The sequence below is a fragment of the Astatotilapia calliptera genome, chromosome 18 (assembly GCF_964374335.1).
Source record: "Astatotilapia calliptera chromosome 18, fAstCal68.1, whole genome shotgun sequence".
NCBI classification, from domain to species: Eukaryota; Metazoa; Chordata; class Actinopteri; order Cichliformes; family Cichlidae; genus Astatotilapia; species Astatotilapia calliptera.
The window spans coordinates 24,061,234-24,084,442 of record NC_137439.1 but is presented as its reverse complement, the minus strand read 5'-3'; the positions used below and the strand labels follow the sequence as shown (position 1 = coordinate 24,084,442).

At 41.7% G+C, this 23,209-nt stretch overlaps 3 protein-coding genes across 4 annotated transcripts; 2 read left to right on the top strand and 1 right to left on the bottom strand.

Annotated features, from left to right (window-relative positions):
* The first annotated feature begins 374 nt into the window (after positions 1–374).
* Positions 375–12,502, top strand: rab3aa (RAB3A, member RAS oncogene family, a). Its single transcript, XM_026149498.2, has 5 exons — positions 375–532; positions 3,257–3,481; positions 4,988–5,106; positions 5,566–5,690; positions 9,374–12,502. Exons 1-5 carry the CDS (start codon positions 530–532, stop codon positions 9,562–9,564), a joined length of 663 nt encoding a protein of 220 aa, XP_026005283.1. The 5' UTR covers positions 375–529; the 3' UTR covers positions 9,565–12,502.
* Positions 12,503–12,818: 316 nt separating this feature from the next.
* Positions 12,819–14,790, bottom strand: LOC113010449 (transcription factor JunD-like). Its single transcript, XM_026149497.2, has one exon. It carries the CDS (start codon positions 14,487–14,489, stop codon positions 13,554–13,556), a length of 936 nt encoding a protein of 311 aa, XP_026005282.1. The 5' UTR covers positions 14,490–14,790; the 3' UTR covers positions 12,819–13,553.
* A 1,911-nt stretch (positions 14,791–16,701) lies between these two features.
* On the top strand, positions 16,702–20,278 carry LOC113011358 (pyroglutamyl-peptidase 1-like). 2 transcript variants are annotated; one of them, XM_026150844.2, is made up of 5 exons: positions 16,702–16,834; positions 17,315–17,367; positions 17,761–17,877; positions 18,917–19,149; positions 19,607–20,278. In XM_026150844.2, exons 1-5 carry the CDS (start codon positions 16,804–16,806, stop codon positions 19,815–19,817), a joined length of 645 nt encoding a protein of 214 aa, XP_026006629.2. In that variant the 5' UTR covers positions 16,702–16,803; the 3' UTR covers positions 19,818–20,278. The 2 variants fall into 2 exon arrangements, with proteins under 2 accessions (XP_026006629.2, XP_026006628.2); XM_026150843.2 differs by having other exon boundaries at positions 17,743–17,877.
* The last annotated feature ends 2,931 nt before the right edge of the window (positions 20,279–23,209 follow it).

Sequence of the window (23,209 nt, the reverse complement as noted above, 5' to 3'; positions counted from 1 at the left end):
AACTGAATGCTGAGTTTTGGAGATTAGTGCAAAATATGTATTATACATTGCAATTAAAATGTAGTAATAAAAAAAATTAAGAAACACAATGCTATACATCAAGGAGTGATAAGATGAATATTTATTTCTGTATTTTATCCTACCTAAGTACTGCACCAAACTTTAATCAGTTCGAGACACAGAATACCCAGTGGTACTTAGAGTAGAGTTTTACTTAACTTTATCAAACTACAGGATGGTTTATGCATGTATGTTAACTCTCATGTAACTCTCAAATTCTCCGAGTTTGTTTTATTAGAGCCTGTCCTCTCTTTTGGCCAATTTAAGAAAGAAAACGCACGCAGCGCTGTATGGTCACTCTGGCAATGTTGAAGTCTTTTCTCTTCTCTGATTGGTCAAGTCTCATGCCAATCATTCTTACACTTAGCAACTGCTTATGCCGGAGGCAGCCAATCAAGAAGCGTAAGAGCTACTGCAGGTGCAAAGCAGGGCTAGCCGCTGCAGTAAAGCCGAAGAGAAAACCCATTTCATGGTAAATTCCTGCGTTTTTTGTTATTTCTAGGCCTTGTCAAGTGTGACAGTAGCAGCAGAAAGCATGTGGGTTATAAATCGGTTATATAGTCTGAGATTTTGATAGCGTGTTTAGCCGTAAATTAAGAGGAGTAACCTTCATTTGACATAGCTGGGATGCTTAGCTAGCCCCTGCTGCCACATATAAATACTAGTAACGGTGGCTGTTGTGTTAGCATTAAAGGTACCCGAATTCAGATTATTTGTAGAAACACCTCCGTTTTATGCGCAATGCGTTAATTTATTTTAATCCCCTTTGTTACCTTTCGTGGTGACTAAGGTGCATGAAAGCGCGTTATAGTGTTACCATGTATTTCTCTAGCTAAAGTGAACCAACCTGTCAATTTCTGGCTTATTCTCAGCGGAGCTAAGATCCGGTGTTAATTGGTGGTGTGGTTCAAGCCATTTAAATTAGCGACGTGATGTGAGAGGGCACTACTGTTTGGGCCGTTTCCAAAATACAATGCCCTACGAAGCACATTCTGGCCCACTTATGGGCATCCATAATTGGCTGTACAGCCAAGCGCTTCGCGCAGGTCCCAGCCCTCCCTGGATGGGAAAGGGTAGTCAGTTTAGCTGACGCTTAGCCTGCTAAGCCTTAGTACTTCCGGCCTCTTATCTGTGTGGAGTGGAGGCGTGCATTTCTTATCCAACCTATGTTGATATGACGTAGAAACGCTCGTGTCTCTGATCTGTTTTTGGCTGGATGTGACGCAGCATCTGAGCGAAACGGCATCAGTTTTCATTCCTGTCCTGATACATCCAAGGCAGTAGCTTAAAATCTCACGCAACAGACCGTAATGCCATTATCTAGCCCCATCAGGGGTATGCATGAGGCTGTTTTTAGTTATGATCTCGTGTAAGATTGCAGTAATACCCTCTATCAGACCATCCTTGTAGTGCTGGAAACTTACACAAGTTTATGGCTATATTTTTAGACTATTTCCTTTTCAGAACATATTTGTCTGCTGTAAGGCTCACTTGATACACAAGAGATGTCAGCATGCGATGAAATGAGGCACATCTTATTGAGTTCATGATGCCGTAATTGTTGCATCATATTATTTTCAGAGCTCAGGTACTTTCTGCAATAGAGTTGATCTCTATGTGGTACATGCATTTCAGAGCTCTGTGCCTTTGAGTTGTTGACTTCCTTACTCAGACAAATGTTGGTTTAGAAAAAAAAGAGGCTTCAAAGGATGTTTGTGGGTAATATAGATTGATTTGGCTTTTCTGTGCGTCTGTAGTTTTCTTCTGATGCTTTTCCTGTCTGTTTGATCTGGTTAAAATTTAGCCAGAAAACTGAATATTTCACCACCTAAAGACTAACTGGAAAATGCATGAAAATTATAGAATTCAACATGTTCAACAGGATTCAACAGAACAGTAGCTAGATGGAAGTGCTTGCTGGCCATGTTGATTGGCCCAGTGTTTCCATCGGCTGAGTTCACCTGAATCCTCACTAATTTGTAGTTTTTCTTGCAGTCAGTATTTTCACATTTTAATACCATCAGAAGTCTTTCACCAGACCATCTAATCAGATAGTTTAAGGGTTTCTTTTACGCAGTGATCTGAATGAAAAAAATAAAGTAAAAGCTCTTTAATGTGCCAGCATATTTCAGTTTGACAGATTTCTACTAAATTTTGCTGAAGGCTGGTAGAAACTCTCCTCTTTCTCTTTCAAGCAACAGTACCTACAGCTTGCAGGAGAGAGTCTAAAGCATGGATGTCAAACTCATTTTACATCAGAGGCCACATACAGCTCGCTTTTATGTGGGCAATGAAATGTGTCTTTCTCTCAGTGTACAGAAAGAGATATGCTAATATAATCAGATATGTTAATATAAGAAAAAGAAGCACCGTTTCAGAAGTATGCTTCAGTTTTTCTGCATGAGAAAGAAATGCTGCTATAGTAAATGAAAGAAATCTGCCAGTGGGACTTTTTGAGCTTAAATTATAAGAAGTTAACTTGTAAAACTACAGAAATCTATAACTTCATTGCTTTGGTGTAGTATGAATGACCCTAGGAGACCTCTTTATTTGTAGAAAAAGCTGTAAAACTTGTGAAAATACAGTTAAAAGTCTTGAATTTATATCCGGCTTCACAATTTTGAAAGCCATCCAAAGGGCCAGGCATTATGTTTGACACTCCTGGTCTAAAGAGTGGACACAGTATTTATTTCACTACAAAAAATATATAGTTACTAATTAGTTTTTTGATATAGATTTACAGTAAATATAATGCAAAATAAATGTACTAATAAACAATTTTCTACTCTTGTAGATAATTCTAGGAGTATATAAAACAATTAAACTGTCTTTTTGCAGGTTAGTAAAGCTCTGATCTGCTGGCTGAGGGAATAGTGGGTGGAAAAATGTTCTGATGGGTACTGCACCAACCATAAAGTTTCTCAGCCACCAGCAGAGGAATTGTTTATTTAATTAAGGAGTTACTGTCACGAATACATGGCCTGCAAATTTGCTGGAAGTAAATATAACAAATACAACACATCTGCAACAAATTTGTTGCCGTTTTTTCAGGTTGCACAAATGTAGTTTGCAGTATTTTAAGTTGTTGTACTGTGCATACTGTAACGTGTTTCTGCTGTTTCATGCAAAGTAACATTGCACGCTGTTTCCTCAAGCTTTTGTTCTTTATAACTTACTTATGCTTATCCTTGCGTAGATGGCGTCTGCAAATGCCACATACGGGCAGAAGGAGTCTACGGACCAAAACTTTGATTACATGTTTAAAATCCTCATCATTGGCAACAGCAGCGTAGGAAAGACTTCCTTCCTTTTCCGCTATGCAGATGACTCATTCACGCCAGCCTTTGTCAGCACTGTGGGCATCGACTTTAAGGTCAAGACCATCTACAGGAATGACAAGAGGATAAAGCTTCAGATATGGGTGAGAATGTAATGAATAGCACAAAAATAGTACTTGTATGTCTTTATGGAACACACTTAACTCCTGTCAGTGTTTGATTGAAAATGAAAGCAAATTTTATAAGTTCTTACTATCTCCTACAATCCCATTTTGACGTAATAACCTGTATCCGACATACCGCTGTAGCTCCTTGTGAAACTTCACCATCTTGTAGGTACAGATGGTGTAGTGGTTACCAAAGCAGATCTTTGGGTTTAAAATGATAAATGTGGGAAATGAGAGGGTAACTGGTGAAAGGTGTCTGCCAGTCACTGATTGATCCCCAGCTTCTCCATTCCATGTAATGAAGTATCCTTGAGCAAGAAGCTGAACCACAAGGTCTTCCTAGTAAAAGGGAGCTTTTCTTTTGCGCTATCACCAAGCGCTTGCTCATAGGATGTAGTTTGATTGTTGGGTTTTTCTGTTGTTGTTATGATTTGGAGCTGCACATGTATATAAAATTGAATTTAATTGAGTTGTGAATGTATGCGTGATAGTGTGAGTGAGACTTGCAGTAGGCACTATAATATAAGTTCCACTACATTACATAATTTTTAAATGTTCAAACTGAAATCAAGATTTTCTTATGCTGCAGTGGAGTTGGACAGCTGGAGAGCTAATTAAATTGAACCAAATGCAGCCTGCAGTGCGTGCATGTTTATGATTTTTTCTTTTTTTTAGTGGTTTAAGTCCATATGACTGCTGCACACACTTGCACTCATATTTTTACATGATTGTTATTCTATATAAAACAACAGCAGATTGCAAATCCAGTTTCTCAAAGTTAAAGGAAGTCTATTTATCTGACTAATTATACTCATGGACAGATGGAGACAGCACTTACCGTAAGCATACTTGTTATACTTGTTTGAAGTCCGCCTCAAGGCCTCACACATAGTTGGCTCATCATTGTGTAGTTTCACTATAATTAAGAGAACGTTGACACCTGAGCGGCGGCTCACACTCACTGCCTGAGCCAATCAGATCCTAGCATGCTCACATGCAGCTTGATACTTTGAAACGTGCAAAATGATAAATCCATTTTGAGAACGTTGCCAGCTAACACTAAACATGAATTCCTCCAGCTTTTCAAACTGGCAAACAAATTAGATTTCATCATATTCAGAGTTATCATGAATTTCCCTTTTACCTTATTGCTTATTAAAATACAGATTTTTCCTGCCCATCGTATTAGTGACAGTGGAGTCTGTCTTATCGTGTGTCGCTAATCAGTACCAGAACTGGCCTCTTCTGTGCCTAGATTCATTTTATTTGTTGTGTAAACCCTTGAAGGGTACTTAATACGAGCCATAAAGCCTGACACTGGAACCAAGTACTCATTACATGAAACACCACAAGAATGTGTAATGCTCATGGGAGTTTGGAGACTCTTGCACAGCCACAAATCCATTGCAGGTGCCTCGTCAGTGTTCTTTGTCCTCTGCTCACAATAATCCTGCATATTCTCAAAAATGTCTCTGAATGTAGGACACTGCTGGGCAGGAGCGCTACAGGACAATCACCACAGCCTACTACAGGGGTGCCATGGGCTTCATCCTCATGTATGACATTACCAATGAGGAATCCTTCAACGCTGTGCAAGACTGGTGAGGGACGGCTGATTGTCTGTCTGTGAGAGTGGTGACTCATTAAGCTGCAATCTTATTTTCTCTTAATTTCGCTCAGCTTTCCTTTTGAGTTCAGCGTATCCTCCATCTAAATTTGAGATGTACAGCTGTGGTTCCACTACATGGAGATAGTCTAATACATCATTAGACTACAGTAGGTCATTACTGAAATCAGCAAACAAATGCACAGTGATGTTAAAAATAACCGTTGGTTTTTCTAACTCTGTGTTTGCAACACAGATGGAAGAAGTGTATGTCACTGCTGAACGAGAAAGAAACGCAGCAGATCGTATGTTAGATAGTTTTCTTCTCAGATCCACACAGCTCTGTGCTGAAGGGATGTGTCAAAATATTTTCTGATTAAATTGCTTTAATGTCAAAAAATGCTTGTGAGATTCTGTGAGTCAGAACATTAAACCATCCTGTTTTTGCAAACAGGTCGACCCAGATCAAGACATACTCGTGGGACAACGCTCAGGTCCTGTTGGTGGGGAACAAGTGTGATATGGAAGACGAGCGAGTGGTGGCTGCAGAGAGGGGCCGACAGCTGTCAGAACAGCTGGGTAAGTCATTTGGTCAGAATGAAAACTGGACACTGTGTGTGGTGTTGTATCACTCTGGGTGTGTATCTCCCATTTCCAGGAATATTTAAGTTTATTCCGATGGCCAAGTTTTGATTAGACTGTTTGTTTGTGAGGCTGTCGTTATGGGAGCAAACTTAATGCTTAATATCTGTTTAATGTCCTCTTCAGCTTTGCTGCACTGCATCGTTTCATTTGTGTGTGAAACTGATGTTTGCAAGAGGTTAAAGCTGCAGCAGCTCTTACAGAGAAATGTTATCGTTTTAATGTGTGTTTGGGCTTGTGGCCTTCATCGCAGCCATCATAAAACATTACAGACAATGTTTTAAGTGGGATGAGAGGTTGTAAGAGTAGTAGTATAATACAGTGCTGTGCAAAAGTCTTGAGCCACTCCTCACTTGTTTATACAAGGAGCCAGACTTGCTTATAATGTTTAGAGTGCTCTTGAACAACAGTCCTCAAGGCTTTCTGAGTTTTTCTTTGGACAGGCACTTTGTTACTAGCAGGCTGTTGGAGAAACACATCATCTGTCACCATTTCTTTAGCTGAATCTATGAAAACTGCCAATTTGACAGACATAAAATAGTTTTTTTCACTAACATGGTGATGTTCAGTGTGTCAAAAAATGTTTTGAGAAAACTGGACAAGTGGAGGACCCAAGAAGATGTAGCAGGCCTAAAATGTCTGCAGCAGGTAAATCATATCCTTGATTATGTTGTTAAACCGGTATGACGAACGCGGCCGTGACTCTGGCAGACGAGCTGAACACTTTCTATGCTCGCTTCGAGGCTGCAGCTAAGGACTCCAACAATGCTAGTGCTAGCGGCGCTAACGGCTGCAGACAGGAAGATACTGCCAGCACCGGAAACGTGCTCGTCATCTCCGAGCATGAAGTAAGGAGAGCCTTCAAGAGAGTGAACACCAGGAAAGCAGCAGGACCAGACGGCATCCCAGGTCGTATCCTAAGAGACTGCGCATACCAGCTAGCTCCTGTGTTCACTGAGATATTCAACATCTCTCTATCTCAGTCGGTGATCCCCACATGCTTCAAAGAGTCCATCATTGTTCCTGTCCCGAAGAAACCCCACCCTGCTTCTCTCAATGACTATCGCCCTGTAGCCCTCACCTCAGTAGTGATGAAGTGCTTTGAACGCCTGGTCAGAGACTTCATCATTTCTTCACTACCAGACACACTGGACCCACTACAGTTCGCTTACCGTCCAAATCGTTCCACAGACGATGCCATCTCTCATCTCCTCCACACATCACTCACTCACTTGGACACTAGAAGGGGGAATTATGTTAAAATGCTCTTCATAGACTACAGCTCTGCATTTAACACCATAATTCCCTCCACACTCACCACCAAGCTGGAGCATCTGGGACTCAGCTCATCTATGTGTCTGTGGATCTCCAACTTCCTAACTGGCAGACCACAGGCAGTAAGGATGGGCGGACATGTCTCAGCCTCCACCACTCTCAGCACTGGAGCCCCCCAGGGGTATGTTCTGAGCCCCCTGCTGTACTCTCTGTACACATATGACTGTGTGGCCACTACCAGCTCCACCACCATCATCAAGTTTGCTGACGACACCGTCGTGGTGGGCCTGATCTCTGATAACAACGAGACGGCCTACCTGAAGGAGATTAGGAATCTGGAGAACTGGTGCCAGAGGAACAACCTCCTTCTAAACGTCAGTAAGACAAAGGAGCTGATAGTGGACTTCAGCACTAAGCAGGAGAGGAACTACCAGACCCCCGTCATCAACGAGTGCCCAGTGGAGAGAGTGGACAGCTTCAAATACCTCGGAGTTCACATCACGCAGGACCTGTCATGGTCCTGTCACATCAACACCGTGGTGAAAAAGGCCCGTCAGCGTCTCTACCACCTCAGACGCTTGAGAGACTTCCAACTGCCCTCCAAGGTGCTCAGGAACTTTTACTCGTGCACCATAGAGAGCATCCTGACGGGAAACATCTTAACCTGGTTCGGGAACAGCACCATGCAGGACAGACGAGCTCTACAGAGGGTTGTGCGGTCAGCTGAGCGCACCATCCGCTCCGAGCTCCCTGACCTGCACTCAATCTACAGCAGGCGGTGCTGGACCAAGGCCAGGAAGATCGTGAAGGACCTCAGTCATCCCAACAACAGACTGTTCTCTCTGCTGAGGTCAGGAAAGCGATTCCGCTCCCTGAAGACCAACACAGAGAGACTGAGGAGGAGCTTCTTCCCGCAGGCGATACGGTCTCTCAATCACACCACCACACAGTACTGACCCACACATACAGTTCTTACACACACACTGGACATTCTGGACATTGTTTTCACTTCATCACTTAAATCACTTTAAGCATATTTGCACTGCACAAGACATAATGTGGATTGCACAACACTGGTCACTATATTCTTCATTTCCAGTTAATACTTGTACAGCTGCTGTTATTGTGTATATATTTATTTATATTTCTTCATACATTCTTATATATTTCTATATTGTGTATTTTGTTGTACAGTTATTTTATTTTCAACTTTAATTTATATATTTTATCTTATTCTTTCCCAGTTAAATTTACCCTTCATTCTAATTTGTGTTGTACAGTTATTTCATTTTTAACCTTAATTTATATTTTATTCCCACCTAGTTAAATTTACCCTTTTTAATTTTTCATATTTATTTCCTATCTTATTCATAGCCTTTTCCTTTTTTGTTTTCTTTAGGTCACGAGCAGTTGTCCAAGCATTTCACTACATATCGTACTGTGTATGACTGTGTACGTGACAAATAAAATTTACATTTGAATTTGAAATTTGAATTTGAATTTAAAAAATAGGAAAATCAACACAGACCTAACACAGGACTTAAGAGATGCATCTGACCTTCCAGTTGATTGAGCTGCCTTTTATTAAAGCCTCATCAGAAATGGTCTCAATGGAAGGGCAGCTGTCAAGAAGCCATTCTTAAGGAAGGAAAACATGTTATAAAATGCCATGGTGTGCCAAAATACACAAGAACAAGTACACTGTTGGTCATTAATTGACCTCCCCAGAGCCCAGACCTCAAAAATACTGAAGCATTGTGGGATCATCTTGACAGATAACAGAACAAAAACAGCCAACATCCAAAGACAAGCTCTGAATGTCCTTCAAGAAGCCTGGAGAACTGTTTTTTGCCTTTTTATATACTTTTTTCTATGTATTTTTGCACGTTTCCCACTATCCTTGCAAAACATAAAGAAATGAGGGGTGGCTGAAGACTTGTGCACAGTACTGTAACTCTAAATTAAAGGCAATTAAGCAAAAGTGAACTGCTAACATGAGCATTACACAAGATATCTGAAGTTTAACAGAGATCAGATCATCAGAACTTAAGAAATTACAAACATGGAAATGCACAAAGAAGCTAAGTAGCTGCAGCTTTGAGAAGGATGTTTTTTATACTCTTAGACTATTTGGTTCGATCTCAGACCACCAGTCAAAGGGAGACAGGTTTTAAAATCTCTTCAGTCCTCTGATATAAAGGAAAATGTCATCAGACTTGAGCTGCCTGCCTGACTAGTCTTGATATGTCTTGCCACGATGAGATCACTGGGTTAAGAGGATAAGCTGCACATTGAAACAATAAGTGTAACCACAGCGCATCTGTCTCTGTCACCCCTTCTGCCAGGTTTTGAGTTCTTTGAAGCAAGCGCTAAAGACAACATTAACGTGAAGCAGACATTCGAGCGGCTCGTGGACATCATCTGTGAGAGGATGGCAGAGAGTCTGGATAACAACGACCCCACCATCACCGGAGCTAAACAGGGGCCACAGCTCAGCGAGCAGCCTCAGAGGTCCCATCAGGATTGTGCTTGTTGAACACAGCTACACACACGTCTGCTGTCATGAGATCCACACACCTTGTTAGGTTTTATTTTTGAGTTTTGCTTTCTTTTTGTTTGTTTTCATACCACACACAGAAACTGCCATACATAGAGACAGACGCAAGATGGCTCTTCAGTTCTCCACCCCTCTCACTACACCACAACTACTGTCCACATCAGCCAGTTCCCCCCAAAGATGTGGTGTTCTTAAAGTTTTTGTTGTCAGTAGTACAGAAATTATGAGATTATGCATATTTGGTCAGAGGGGTAAAGAACATTTAACATGGTTACCATCGTAAAAAGTCTTCAATAGCTGCACACGCACTATAACAGAACTGCAAAAGGCCAGTCAGGCTAAGGCTACATCATTCCTTATTTTTAATGTGTCTGTGATTGGGTTGAACTCTAAAAGGTTGTGAAGGAGCAGTATTCTCCTCCAGCCTCCACTCCCATTCAGCACCAATGCCTCAGATCTAAATAGATACCAATCATTTGGCAATTCCTCGACATTTATTTCCACTGAAAATATGTTTGTTGCTGTGTTGGTTGATGGTTTTTTTGTTTTTGAATTGGTCAGGTGTGGTTTTGAGCATGTGAAATCATCTTGTCATAGTTGTGTTTTAGTTTGGTGTCCTTACAGGGTTGTTTGAGAGCTCGTTTCTCTCTTTAATTTAGGGAATTAGTGGAAAAATAGCAATTTGTGCATATCACTCAACCAATCAAGACATCTATGCTCATGGAGTCTAAAAATGCACTGATCCTGTTGTTTAGGGAGATTTTATACTAAATCAGATCAGAATCAGAAAGACTTTATTTATCCCCAATGTAGTTCATAACAAAACAAAAGTCAACAGAAAAGGTATGACTCATTTACTTTGATAACATTTTGCATCCAAGATTAACAGGACGCTTAATCAGGTTGAAATTCGTACATCACTTAAGAGAACCTGTGCATTCCACCTTAAAAGATGCAGGTATAGGCATTTCTGAATTTGATCATATGGTCAGGTATAGCTGACTAATGTAGAAGATGCGCATGCCACCATAGGAACCGTGGTTGTACAACTTTAAAAAAGAAGCCCATGACTTAAGCTAGTGTGCACATGTGTCAACTTCTTACTGTTCTGTAATAACTCTCGGCTGGCTTGTACTCAGCACCATGACAGAGAATCAGGAGCCTATTGTTCTCCTACCAAGTCTTTATCACTTCACCATTACAACACTGGAAACACCTGAGTGCAAACTTTTCATAGGCATACAGTGTGTCAGTTTTAGTTTTGTTATGAAATATGTTAACTTTGAAAATAAGTGGTAGTAATAGAAGTGCATTTCTTTATTCTATGAGTGTAGATATATAATTACTTTGAGGCCTGTCTCAGAAATTTTAAACAAATGTTTATTAGCAGACTCGGAGAGTATGTTAATGCGGCGTTAAAAAAAAAAAAGCAACAGAGCCTCTTTTTAACCTTTTTTGTTACTGCTGCTTTTTAACACAGGACAAAATAAAAGGATACAGGATCTATTTCGCTAACTGAAGAGTGTATAAATGTTCTAAAGGTGAAATGCATATATAATATATTAAAGTGAGAATGGTTTTGGATATTGGATTCATTCCTGTGCCGTAGTAAGAGGTGCATGTCGTTGATGTTCTTAATGGATTCTGGTTGACTGGATGGTTATCTGTATGAGCTGTTGTCTGATTTGAAATCCCACCTATCATGCAGTTAAGATACTTGGAGGTACCTGGTGGGGCTAAAGGTTTCAGATGTTAAGCCCACAGCCCCCTGCACATTGTATTACTTTCATTCAATGCGTACAATGTGCAGCGTGCACTCACTAGAAAGGCATGTGATTCAGTGTGAGCACTGGTGCAGCACAGTCCTGCCATATCCAGGAAGCCTCTTATGTCTTTGTAGATGATATTTATGTCTTTACGTATTTATTTTTGACAGAATATGATGTTTTTGAGCATGTTAAATTGTGACTCTTATTTCTCCCTTTCTTTCTGTGAGGCTCAGGTTAAGGGATTTGTTTGCTTGTGTATTTAGTGCAAACCTGTAAGTCGTGCATTCAGACATATGCTGAGGCATGCGAAGACATAGCTTCATCACATGAATTATTTATTTTGTATTATTTATAACTTAATTTATTTGTAGTATTCTTCCTAGATTACGCGTTGTTCTGCACTCAACTTTTTAAGAGATGTTCAGTAGTATTCAATCGCTAAACTGTCCCAGCTTTTAGATGTGTGTTTACAGTGCACAGTGTACAAAGCTTAAGATGATTCCTCGAGAGGAAAGTTAAACATTCCAGTGTAAAACCTCTGCTCATGTCCACATGACTTTGGTGGGAAGTTTGTTTGTCTTTTGATATCAGTTATGTAACTTTTAAGGCTAGGCTGAGCATAGAACAGTTTTGTTTTTGTTTTGTTTTTTTGACCATCGTCAGCACAGTGAAGCCTCGCTGAAAGTTTTTGAGCACTGTACTCGGGCGTTTGAATGTACAGTTTCTATAAAGAGGGTCTTGCTGATGTGTTTAAAGCCAAAAACATTGCTTGTTGGACTTGTGCTATCAAACCTGTCTGGTAGTTTTTCTACTCTGTGCAGCAGCTCCAAACATCAAAAGTGTTTTGGGAATAAAGTGAATATGCTGAACACTTGATTAAAAAGTGATTCTTACCACATTTGTCCTTTTTTTTTTTTTTTTTTTTTTTTAAATTTTGGTTAGTGTATCTTACTGCAGCTGTAAACTTGCTAATAACTTAGGAAAACACATCCTCCCGTCCAGCTCCTCCTCCTCTTTCCTCACCCTGTTACATATAACCTGTGTAAATAGGAACTTTCTGCCCGTCAGGCATTAGGAATGTGAATTGTGCTGTAACTGTGTAATGCCAGGTTTACTAAAAATAAGGAATCAATAAACAACTTCTCAAAGCTGGAGTTCTGTGTGGATTCAACAACCTCTCCCAAAGTGTGGGTGATTTACAAGAAGTGCACATGTGATGGCTCAGAAATGGTTTAGAGTAAGTTGTACTGTGCCCAGCAGAGGGCACAATACTACAATGATGTGTTCATTTCTGCCCTTTGAGTTGTTTGACCATCTATGGTTTGATTCAGCTTCTCTACAGCACTTAATACAACACCCACAGTGTCAACTGTGCAAAAAGAGATATGTAGAAAAGATGTCGTGTAAGTCCTTTAAACTGTTATCAGCAGGCTGTCTTCTTATTAAGAAACAAAACGTTTGAGCTGTAGTAATGTAGTGAATTTAATAATGTCTTGTAGACTCGTTCATTACACATGATACATGGAGTTTCTCAGCACATACACATACATTCATGGAAGTTTGGCAAGTAGAAGTACAAGAGTAGCCATCATAAAGGAAAGTACAAAGGTTACTGTACACAGAAGCGACAAGACATGCAGTGTTCATTTTTCCAAAAAAAACCAAAACAATGAAATAAGACCATATGTAAAATAAGAAATGTTTCAGTAAATAAAATATAGATATTTGTCATTTTTAAGTGCTTGTAAACAAGTAAGGCATTATATTACACAGTGGATGACAGCACTTGGTGACACCCCGGTGTTTTGGTTGCGCCCACGTTGAGATTGTCCAGCTTACACACAAATAAGTGCCACACCAGTTCAGTGAATTGCACTTTGCTACATGGCTTTCCCAGAATAAGGACATCAAAGTGAGTCTGTTTGCTGCAAAACACTGCAAGCTGTAGTCCCCACCAGCTTTCGTTTTCCAGTTGACCTGCAGCTCTTATCGAGGCCTGTTCACTTCCGTGTAAACGTCTCTGTTTATGCTTCCCAACCATAGCCGTGAGGATGCATCCACACTGGCTTCGCGTTAAGCGTCTCGTGAAAGGGATTTTCTGTTACACGGGGCACAAATGTTCTTTATAATGCAGGCCTGTATCCTCGGGCCACATTTGTAGCAGTAATAAACATCAACTAAAGAGCACCATTATTGGAATTAATAAGCCTGGACCTGGTTTGGTAAAAGCTGGCACCCGCTGCTAACATGGTTCATCACCTTCTGCTTCAGCTGGGCCACTTGCTCCCTGAGCACGCTGGCTGTGGATGCCAGCTCGGTGTTCTGCGTTTTCAGGGTCTTGACCTTGTCCTCCAGCCGAGAGATCCTCTCCAGCTTTCTCTTGCGACATTTGGAGGCGGCTATCCTGTTGCGCAGCTTCTTTCTCTCCGCCTTGATGCGCTCTTGGTTGTCCATGTCGATGGGGGACAGAGGAGGACTCTCCCCGAAGCTCTGCATGTCCGGCACGGTCTGAGGTTCGTCCTTCAAAGCGCCGACAGACTGGAGTCGTGACAGAGCGGCCGCAGCGGCCGCCTGTTGCTGCGCGGTAGCCAAATGAGACGGCGGCGGCGGGAAGGGAATGGTGTCCGTGGAATAGTTAATGGTGGTGGCTCCGAGCGGACTGGCCGCGTAGCCGTTCAGCGTAGTGTACACAGGGAGGTCTGATGCCTGAAGGCTGACAGAGCCTGCTGCGCTGGATGATCCGAGGAGCTCCAGCCTGTCCACAGAGACGCACCCCGTCTCGCTCAGCTGGTTCTGCTTGTGAAGATCCTCCAGTGCCTTTACGAAACCTTCCGCGAATTCCTGCTCGTCACTGGCTGACTTTGGGTAAAGGAACTGGGAGGTCGGGTTGGTGGTGGTGACTAGACCGTTGGACTGGATAATAAGTCGCTCTAGGTCCGGAGAGGTTAGTTTCAGGAGTCCTAAGTCTGAGGAGTTGAGAAGTCCGTCTGCGTCCCGGAGCGGGTTAGATTTGAGTTCGGAGTTCTGATTGTCTAGGTTCAGATTAATGTCCTTCTTCATCATCGTGTTCTGGGAATAGATACCGGAGACCCTCGAAGTATTCACCACGGTGCCTGTGTAGAGGCTTGTTTCCATTCTACACCCTCATGAGAGGGAGTGTTGAGCGTTAGGCATTAACGTTTGTTCAACAGTCACATCCAAACATGAGGAAATCAGCTGACTCTTACTTGGTGTATTCCGGTCTCCTTATCTCCTTTCTCGTCTTATCACTCGGTCGACCACTTCAACTAAGCTGTTGTGCCTGTTGGGGCTCTGATGTGCTTCTATATGATATGGTCTTTTCCCGATGGCACGACTGCTATGCGCAGCGCCAGACCTTGCTCGCTTTCTAGCCCTAAAAATTCCATTATGTCACTCCAGAGCGCGGAGATTGGCCCAAAATGACGTTGGTTTCCGGTTCAATTTGAATAAGGGGCAGAGCCGGCCTTTATCGCCATGGAGACATTAGGTAAACTCCAAACAGTGCAATGCATTGTGGTTTGATGTCATAGCATAAAAAAGCTCAGGGTCGCCAGAAGTGAGCAGAGACTGGGCGGGGAAGGTGTGAGAGGCGAAGGCCAAGGAAAGGGAGAAGAGCGCAGCAGGCTCTGCTGAAAATGTTCCTCCAACTCAGTCAAAAGAAGGTTTTTAATAGATGAAAATGAATAGAAAAGTGGAAGCAGAGCAGGCTTGCTATCTCGTTGTGTTGGTTAAAGTTCAAATTCAGATTACAGCGTTATTTATTCATCACACTCTGATTAGACCTGATTAAAGGCTCAGAGATCACGGTTAACTTTCATATAAACCAGACTTAAGATGAGGCATTATGTCTCATGGTGTTCCTGGTTAAACTGAGCATAAACGAGAAAAGGGAAGGAAACGTTGAAAGTAAATGGAGGAAACCAGTGTGCACTGTGATTGAAAGTAACTTGTGGAAATGTTAATGCCCTTACATGTCCATCAGTGGCTGCTGGAAAACAAACTCTATGTAGGGTATTTTTCTGAGGTCTCCAAAGCCGAATGTATTTGTTCAACAAAAATGCGTGCAGCTACTTTGCAATTATAATATTATTTTTTCTTTTTTTTTACCCGCATGAAATGACTCATATGGCTGGCGAATGTACTTTAGACCCTCACAGCCTCACAGAGCAGAGTGGGATAAACAGAGAGATGTACGAGAGACAAATACAGCATCCTTGCAGTACAGTATATCAGCGAGTTGAGACCCTGCGGTCGAGCAAAACATTGTTATTCCGCCCACCGCTCAGCGGTGACGTCAACAGCCCGCCTGCATCAGCACCAGAGCAGAGAGGGCATCGTTAGTTTCCGTGGCAACAGAGACACGGTGAGTGACGCAGGCAAGACTGAGAGAAAGGTGAATGAGTTGAGGCGGGAGAAGGAGAGAGGGAGGGGCGGGGTAGCGACTGCAGTGCAGGTTGTGTAGGAGGTCTGTGGAGGTGTCCTGTGCGTGTGGGTGTTTGATATGGAGACTGTAGCCACAGCGCCAGTAACATGAATGAGATACATCTTGTGAAGCATTCACTTTATAATGTTTCCAACACCGATGGAGAGCGCATTTTCTTCATTGTGCCAGCTACACAGGATGCAGTGTCCAGAATGTGTGAGTCATTTCGCAACCCAGGGGTGTGGACCGCACAGTGTACCGAGAATGAAAAAAGAAGGGCTGTTCCTGCAAGGCAAAATTAGATTAGCCGTGACTTTCTAACAACAAACCGAGAAGAAAGCTTGTCCTCTACACTCAGGTAAACAGGCCGTGTCAGAGGTTGTGTAAGTCACGGAGAAGTGTCCTTTGACTTTGACTCTCTGGGGAGAAAGGCTCTGCAAAACCCTGTTCCACTCACCGTGCGTCTGAGCAGCTCCACCGGAGCAGCTGGTTGGGGGTTAAATGTTCACCTGAGGACTTGGGGGCTGGCAAGACCCCCCCCCCCCCCCCCCCCCCAAAAAAAAAAAAAAAAAAAATAGAGAGGGTGTTCATGTTTGTTATTCCTTTCAACTGAAACTTCTCTAACTTTAAATCTATAAATACAAAACAGATGCTTGGCTTTCATTTTCAGTATTCCCGTGGCTCGAATTGCACTGTCTTTCATTAAAACGCATTAAAAATGACTGTTGTCAGCTTCCTCCTGTCTCTGATTTATTTCCCGATTAAAGGGAGAAAAAAATAATCCACAATTTCCCCCCCCCCCCCCCCCCGTTTATGTGTAGTATGAGCTGCTGCGGAGAGCGAGAGATGCATGCCCAAACAATAGATGGCAGTATTATCCATCCACGTCTTGTGTGCCGTTTCCTTTCAGCTGTGAATAAGAAGAAGACAGCACAAAGCGCAGACAATCCTGGGATCCTTGTTAGTGCTCATTTAACACAGCTCCAGTCACATTAACCGAGGACAATGGCCAGTAAGAAGAAAATAGTTGTCACAGGTGAGAGCTCTTGATTGGTCAGAGGACTGGAGATAGGCACAGTGTGTCTGCAAGTCTTTTTTTTGTTTGTTTTTTTGCAGAGCTGTTATATCTCAGAGTTCTTTATGTCTGAGCTGCACAGTTACTATTGCACTTGAGCTGTCGTGAATACATCATGAATGGATGATGGCTCTGCTTTCAAAGTTAACGCGCTGCAGAGAGTAATGTCGCTGTCGGGGATAAAGGATTTTTGTCTCCTGGCTTTGATAATGGCAAAGAAATCACCCCGTTTCTCTTCACTGTGTCACGTGCTTTTACTGCAATTAATTTTTAACTTGAAGTAACCTTTACACTTTAAATGAAGGGTCCCTTTTTTTTTAACATCAGTCCTGTACCTGCTCTCCATTAAAGATAAGCACTCTGTCTCTGTTGCTTGCCTCGCCACAGATGTGGTTAATTAGTTGATTCTTTTTTCTTTTTTACATTTTTTTTTTTCTGCAGGGTTTGAGCCATTTGCTGAGCATACCGTGAACTCCAGCTGGGTTGCTGTACAGGTAATCAGAGATTAATGATTAAGAAAACGGTTTAATTTATCTCCAAAGTTGGGAAAGTCCTGCTTTGAAGCAAGGGATGCCTCAATAAAATGCAACAAATGAATACAAAAGAACACCATATACACTGGCCAATTACACTTAACAGGCCAGATCAGGGGTTATAATTGCTATACTCCAGCTTGACCATGACCCTGAATTGAATAAGTGTAAGAAATTAAGTGAATTTGTAATGAACATATATGGAAAAATGCTTTAGTAAATTCACAAAGGGCTTGTTATACATATTGCACAAAGCTGTGGATTAAAGGGTCTGTCACTTTGTGCTCATGTTTGTTTATTGCCTGGAAAGCTAATTGCAATTATCTTGTACATAAGCACTGGGTGTGTTCACAGGAGCTGGAGCGGTTAGGACTGGGCGAGGCAGTAGATCTGTATGTGTGTGAGATGCCCGTTGAATACCAGGCTGTTAAGCGCCTACTGCCGTCTCTGTGGAAAGAGAATCAGCCACAGGTATTCAAAGAAATGCACACTATTTTACAGATGGAGTTTTGTATGCATGTAGTGCTATGCAAAAGTCTTGAGCCACTCATTTCTTTACATTTTGTTAGGAAAACTGGAAATGAGTGTAGTGATTTAACAGAAACATGTGGAAGCACAGTATGTAAGGCAAAAACAGTGTAAAGTTTTAACGTGACAACCTTTATTCTTCAACACAGCCTGAACTCTTCTAGGCAAGTGTTCTTGTTATTTCTTCAGGAGTAGTTCTCCAGGTTTCTTGAAGGACATTCAAAGCATTTTCCTTCTTTGAATGTTGGCTGCCTTTTGTTCCAGTCTTTATCAAGATGATCGCACACAGTTTCAAAAATGTTGCGGTCCTTGCTCTGCGGAGGCCAGTCCATGACTGTGGCCATACACTTTCCAGGTGGTATTGAAATTTTAATTAGACTCGAATCATAGCAGAGTGTCTACTGTTTTACAGGCTGTTGACTCTCACTGTTGAACCTCTCTCCTGGCCTTCTCCACCCTGACAATGATTTGAACCAAACATTTCAAAGACTGGTTACTTGACAACTATTTCTGATGTGGCTTCAGTAACAGTATACGAATCATTTCGGTCCTTGTTTTTGGCTCTGCCACTTTGACCCTTTCATCTCCACTGTCCTCAAAATTTGCACACCATTTGGAGAACTAGTGGGAATCGCCTTGTTGGTGCAACAGTGCTTTTTACGCCTGTCAGCTGTCATCATTAGCGCATATACAGAAATCAAAATAATTGTTCTTGTGACAGGCCTCTAGTAAACAAAGTGCCAAAAGTTAAAATTTAAAATGTGGTGCTTTGTCAAGTTGTCTGAGTTAGTTAATCAGGAAATGGTCAGGGTTGGACTCATAAGTGAAAAAGCAGTCAATATTCAAAGAAAGTCTTGAGTAATAGTTCTCCAGAGCACTTTAAAATATGAGAAGTTTGCTTGCTGGAAGCAAAAGACTTTTGCACAGTATACAGTAAATGCCCAAATGAACCAGTGTCTCCTGTTGGATTTCCTGTGAACAGCTGGTGGTGCATGTCGGTGTTTCTGGATTAGCCACCACAGTCACTCTTGAACGGTGCGGTCATAATAAGGGCTACACGCGTCCAGACAACTGCAGCTTCTGCCCGGCCTCCCAGTGCTGCGTGGAGAACGGCCCGGATTGCATAAAATCAATCCTAGACATGGATACAATCTGTAAAAGGGTCAATGACGCTGGCATTGGCATCACTGTGTCCACTTCTGAGGATGCCGGAAGGTTAGTGATGTTTTTGAAAATGTTTCATAAATGACTCACCTGCACACTCGGGGTGTGTTCAGCCACCGTATATGGGTGGCTGCCTTTTGTAGCAAAGGAACACAATAAGATATCTTTCAAAGTAAACGGTACCATACAGTCAGCAAACATACGGTGTGTTTGCACAGCTTTTGTTTACACGTCTGTTCTGAATGCTGCAGTCGGGCCCAACAGACAGAATCCATAGCTGATAACAAGGGCCGATAAGTGTGTTTTATCTCATCACAAAATGAAGGCATATGTGCACATTATTCTATTTAAATGCTTAAAGCTGGTGCTACAAACTGCAGTCGGGGATACATCCATTACTGCAGAGTTGGCACACAGACTTTGAGTGCATCTCCCATCAGTTCCTCCTCCTGACTTTTGCTACAGAGTGCAAGTTTTTCTAACATCCACCTACTTTGGCCCCTTGCAGGTACCTGTGTGACTACACTTACTACACATCTCTGCACCTGGGAAAGGGCCGTGCTGCTTTTGTCCATGTGCCTCCTCTAGCAAAACCCTACAGCGGCAAGGATCTGGGTAGGGCCCTCCAGGCTGTCATACAGGAAATGCTGAAACTGCTGGAGGGGAGTCACAGTGAGGAGGTGCAAAAAGGCACTAAGCACAACAGTGATAATCCTTAACAAAACTTGACCACTTTTGACTGACTTACAATATGAGGGTACGCACAACTGGCCAGGTGTAATGTTTTCATCTGAGGGAAGCTGTGCGGCTCCCAAACCTGTGACATCCAGGGCCAACTGTCGACCTGGAGCTGCAGAAAATGAGGGCTTGATATTCACATTTGTTTGTCACATCTGTGCCTCACCTGGGTGTGGTGTCTTAGAAATATTATGCCTCTAACACTCCCAATTAGGTTGGTGTCTGGAAATTGTCATTCCCCCGTGTCGCTTTGCACTTCACCCACAGAAATGTGATGACTTTCAAAATGTGAACCTGGAAAAATGTGTTCATCTCAGGGAATATATTGCAAATGCAATCAGTAATGTGATTAACTTAATTTGTCTGTCCTGTGTGTGTATGGTAGGATTGCAAAGGAAAACGAATGGAACACTGTGTATAATTAAAAAAAGCTTCATACAGACTTGGTCTTGTCCTTGTTGATCTGAAATCTTTGGTCAGATTATTTATGAACTTCTCACTTGCAAACTTTTAGACAGATCTTGATGTCAGTCATTAAATTCACCATTTCCCTTTAGGCCGTTCCTGAACAGCTGTTCATCAGTCTCTGTACAGCCTCTTGAAAATGCAAAAAGTTTTAGGCCTGCAGTTTATCTCGAGACAGTGAAGTGTACTCGGTGAAACAATTAACTACTTTGTCACACGTCCTGTCACACTGAATTCTTTCATAACTGACGTACTCTCGGATTCCTGTGATGCTCAGCTGAGTTACGGTAATGCTGGGCGTGATTAAACAGACCTGCTGAACCTGTTCTGACCTGATGGATTGGGGGAAGGTGGAGAAAGCTCATGATTACAACCTGCTCCTATAGTTCTAATGCACTTCCCCCCCCCCCCCCTTAACACTTGTTACTGATGTAAAATCGGTGTCAAACATGAGGCGCGAGGGCCAGAATCAGCCTGGCAGAAGGCTCCAATACAGTCTGCTGGGCATTTTGCAGCTTGTCCTACTGAAGAAGACATCCCTTACAACTGTTCATGTCACACAAAAGTAATAATTAAATGACAGGATTTCCTTTTTCTTTCCCCCTCACCATCTACAGCAGAAAGTTCTTTTACAATGTGTCCATAATAAAAAATCAATAAATGGGACTTTTTTTTTTTTTGATTAAAACTTTTCTGCTTTATATTTACAGGACAGTGTGGGCAATAAGCAACCATAATTTTTGTAATTTCACACATTTCTTACAATTAAAGCCCAAAGAGTCATGCTGACTAATTTATTTTGTTAAACAGAGCTGCATTTCTTTATCATGTTGTAAAACTGAGGCACTGTTAAAATTGCACTCCTTTTCCTTATATTGAGATAACACTGGGATTAAATGTATGGTTAAACTTATTTACAGTTTTCACAGTTGGCACTATTTGGACCAAAGTGGGCTGCATGTGGGCCCCAATGTAAAATGAGTTTGACTTCCCTGATGGAAAATCGTTAAAATACCATAGCAGAAGAAAGTGCAAGGATTTATGTGAACCTCATAAATGCTATAATCTGGTTGGACCTCATAGCAATTAGTAACTGATAAAGTACAACAGTGTGTATTAAAACCCTATATTTTAACCTCCAAGGACCTGGCGTCCACATATGTGGACATCACATTTTGGGTTATTTAGACCAAAATACTCAATTTTGCTCTACAAGGGCCTGATATCCACTTACGAGGACATTATACTGCTACTGTTCTATCAAACTTTTAAACAAATATCCTCATATGTGGCTCTTATTTTTCATAAAAACAAAAATAAGGTAAAAAAAAATCTGGTAATTCTTTGTTTTTACATTCATTGGGCCCCAATATGCCCAAATATCAAAGAGAAATTAAAAATGCATGCCGTGGAAGAGTTCGGGTCTTAGGAGGTTAACTTAATGTAGTAAAAAAAATAGATCTGATGTTGCAAATGACAAGTTTTTATTGTTGCTTGAAAAATGCCCACCTGGTGGAGGAACTACAAACTGTTATTTGGTTAAATGAAATGGTTCAAACTATTCAAGAATCATTCTTCCTGATGTAAAACGGCAAACATTATACCTATTTTGCCTGCTTCCTTTTTTTTTTTTTTAAAGAATGGCCGTTTGACAACTGAGACCATTTCTGATGAGGCTTCAGTGAACAGCAGATGGATCAACTAAAAGGTCAGATACACCTCCCAGATCCTGTGTAAGTTCCTCACTGAATCACTTCAGAACTGTCACAGGTACAACGAAATAAAAAAAAAATCCTGTTTCTTCCTGTTTCTTCCTGTTTCTTAAGGACGTGACTTTCAGATAATGTTTATTTGCTGTAGCTACTGTTTTAGGCCACCTCTTCTTTTTACTCCACAAGCTCAGTTTTCCCAGTTTGTTTTTTTTAAGGAAACACTGCACCCCAGGCAGAAACTGTGCCAAGTTTTTAGCTTATGGCTCTCTGGGAATCTCCTTGATGCAAGAGGATGTTATGCCCGTCAAACTATGCTGTTGACATTTTTATAGATTAAACTACAGGAATGGGAACAAATTATGTGTTTTTGCAACAGGCTGCTATTGACAAAGTCTAAAGACACAATTTAAAACTGGTTCTTTACCAAGTTGCCTGTTATGTACAGACATAACACTGGTCCATCCTTAGATTAGAATCATTCTTTTGTTTGAATGGTTAATAGATTAGTGTAGCTTAAAACAGAAAAAAACGTCCTGTGAAAATGGTCAGGTACAAAGATGCAACTGAAAATGAGTGAAAAAGCAGCCAATGTCCAAAGGAAAACTTTCAAAGACCTTCAAAAAACTGGAGAACCGTTACCCTAGAGCACTTTAAACATTACAAGAAACTCTGGTTCATTCAAAGCAGAACATAAAGCAATGAGGAATGGCTCAAGACTTTTGCACAGCACTGTACTACACCAGTACTGTTACAACCTCTCATCCTGTTTAAAACAATGCAATATTTTATGATGGCCGTGATGAAGGCCACAAGCCCAAACACACATTAAAACGATAACATTTCTCTGTAAGAGCTGCTGCAGCTTTAACCTCTTGCAAACATCAGTTTCACACACAAATGAAACGATGCAGTGCAGCAAAGCTGAAGAGGACATTAAACAGATATTAAGCATTAAGTTTGCTCCCATAACGACAGCCTCACAAACAAACAGTCTAATCAAAACTTGGCCATCGGAATAAACTTAAATATTCCTGGAAATGGGAGATGCACACCCAGAGTGATACAATACCACACACAGTGTCCAGTTTTCATTCTGACCAAATGACTTACCCAGCTGTTCTGACAGCTGTCGGCCCCTCTCTGCAGCCACCACTTGCTCGTCTTCCATATCACACTTGTTCCCTATCAACAAGTGT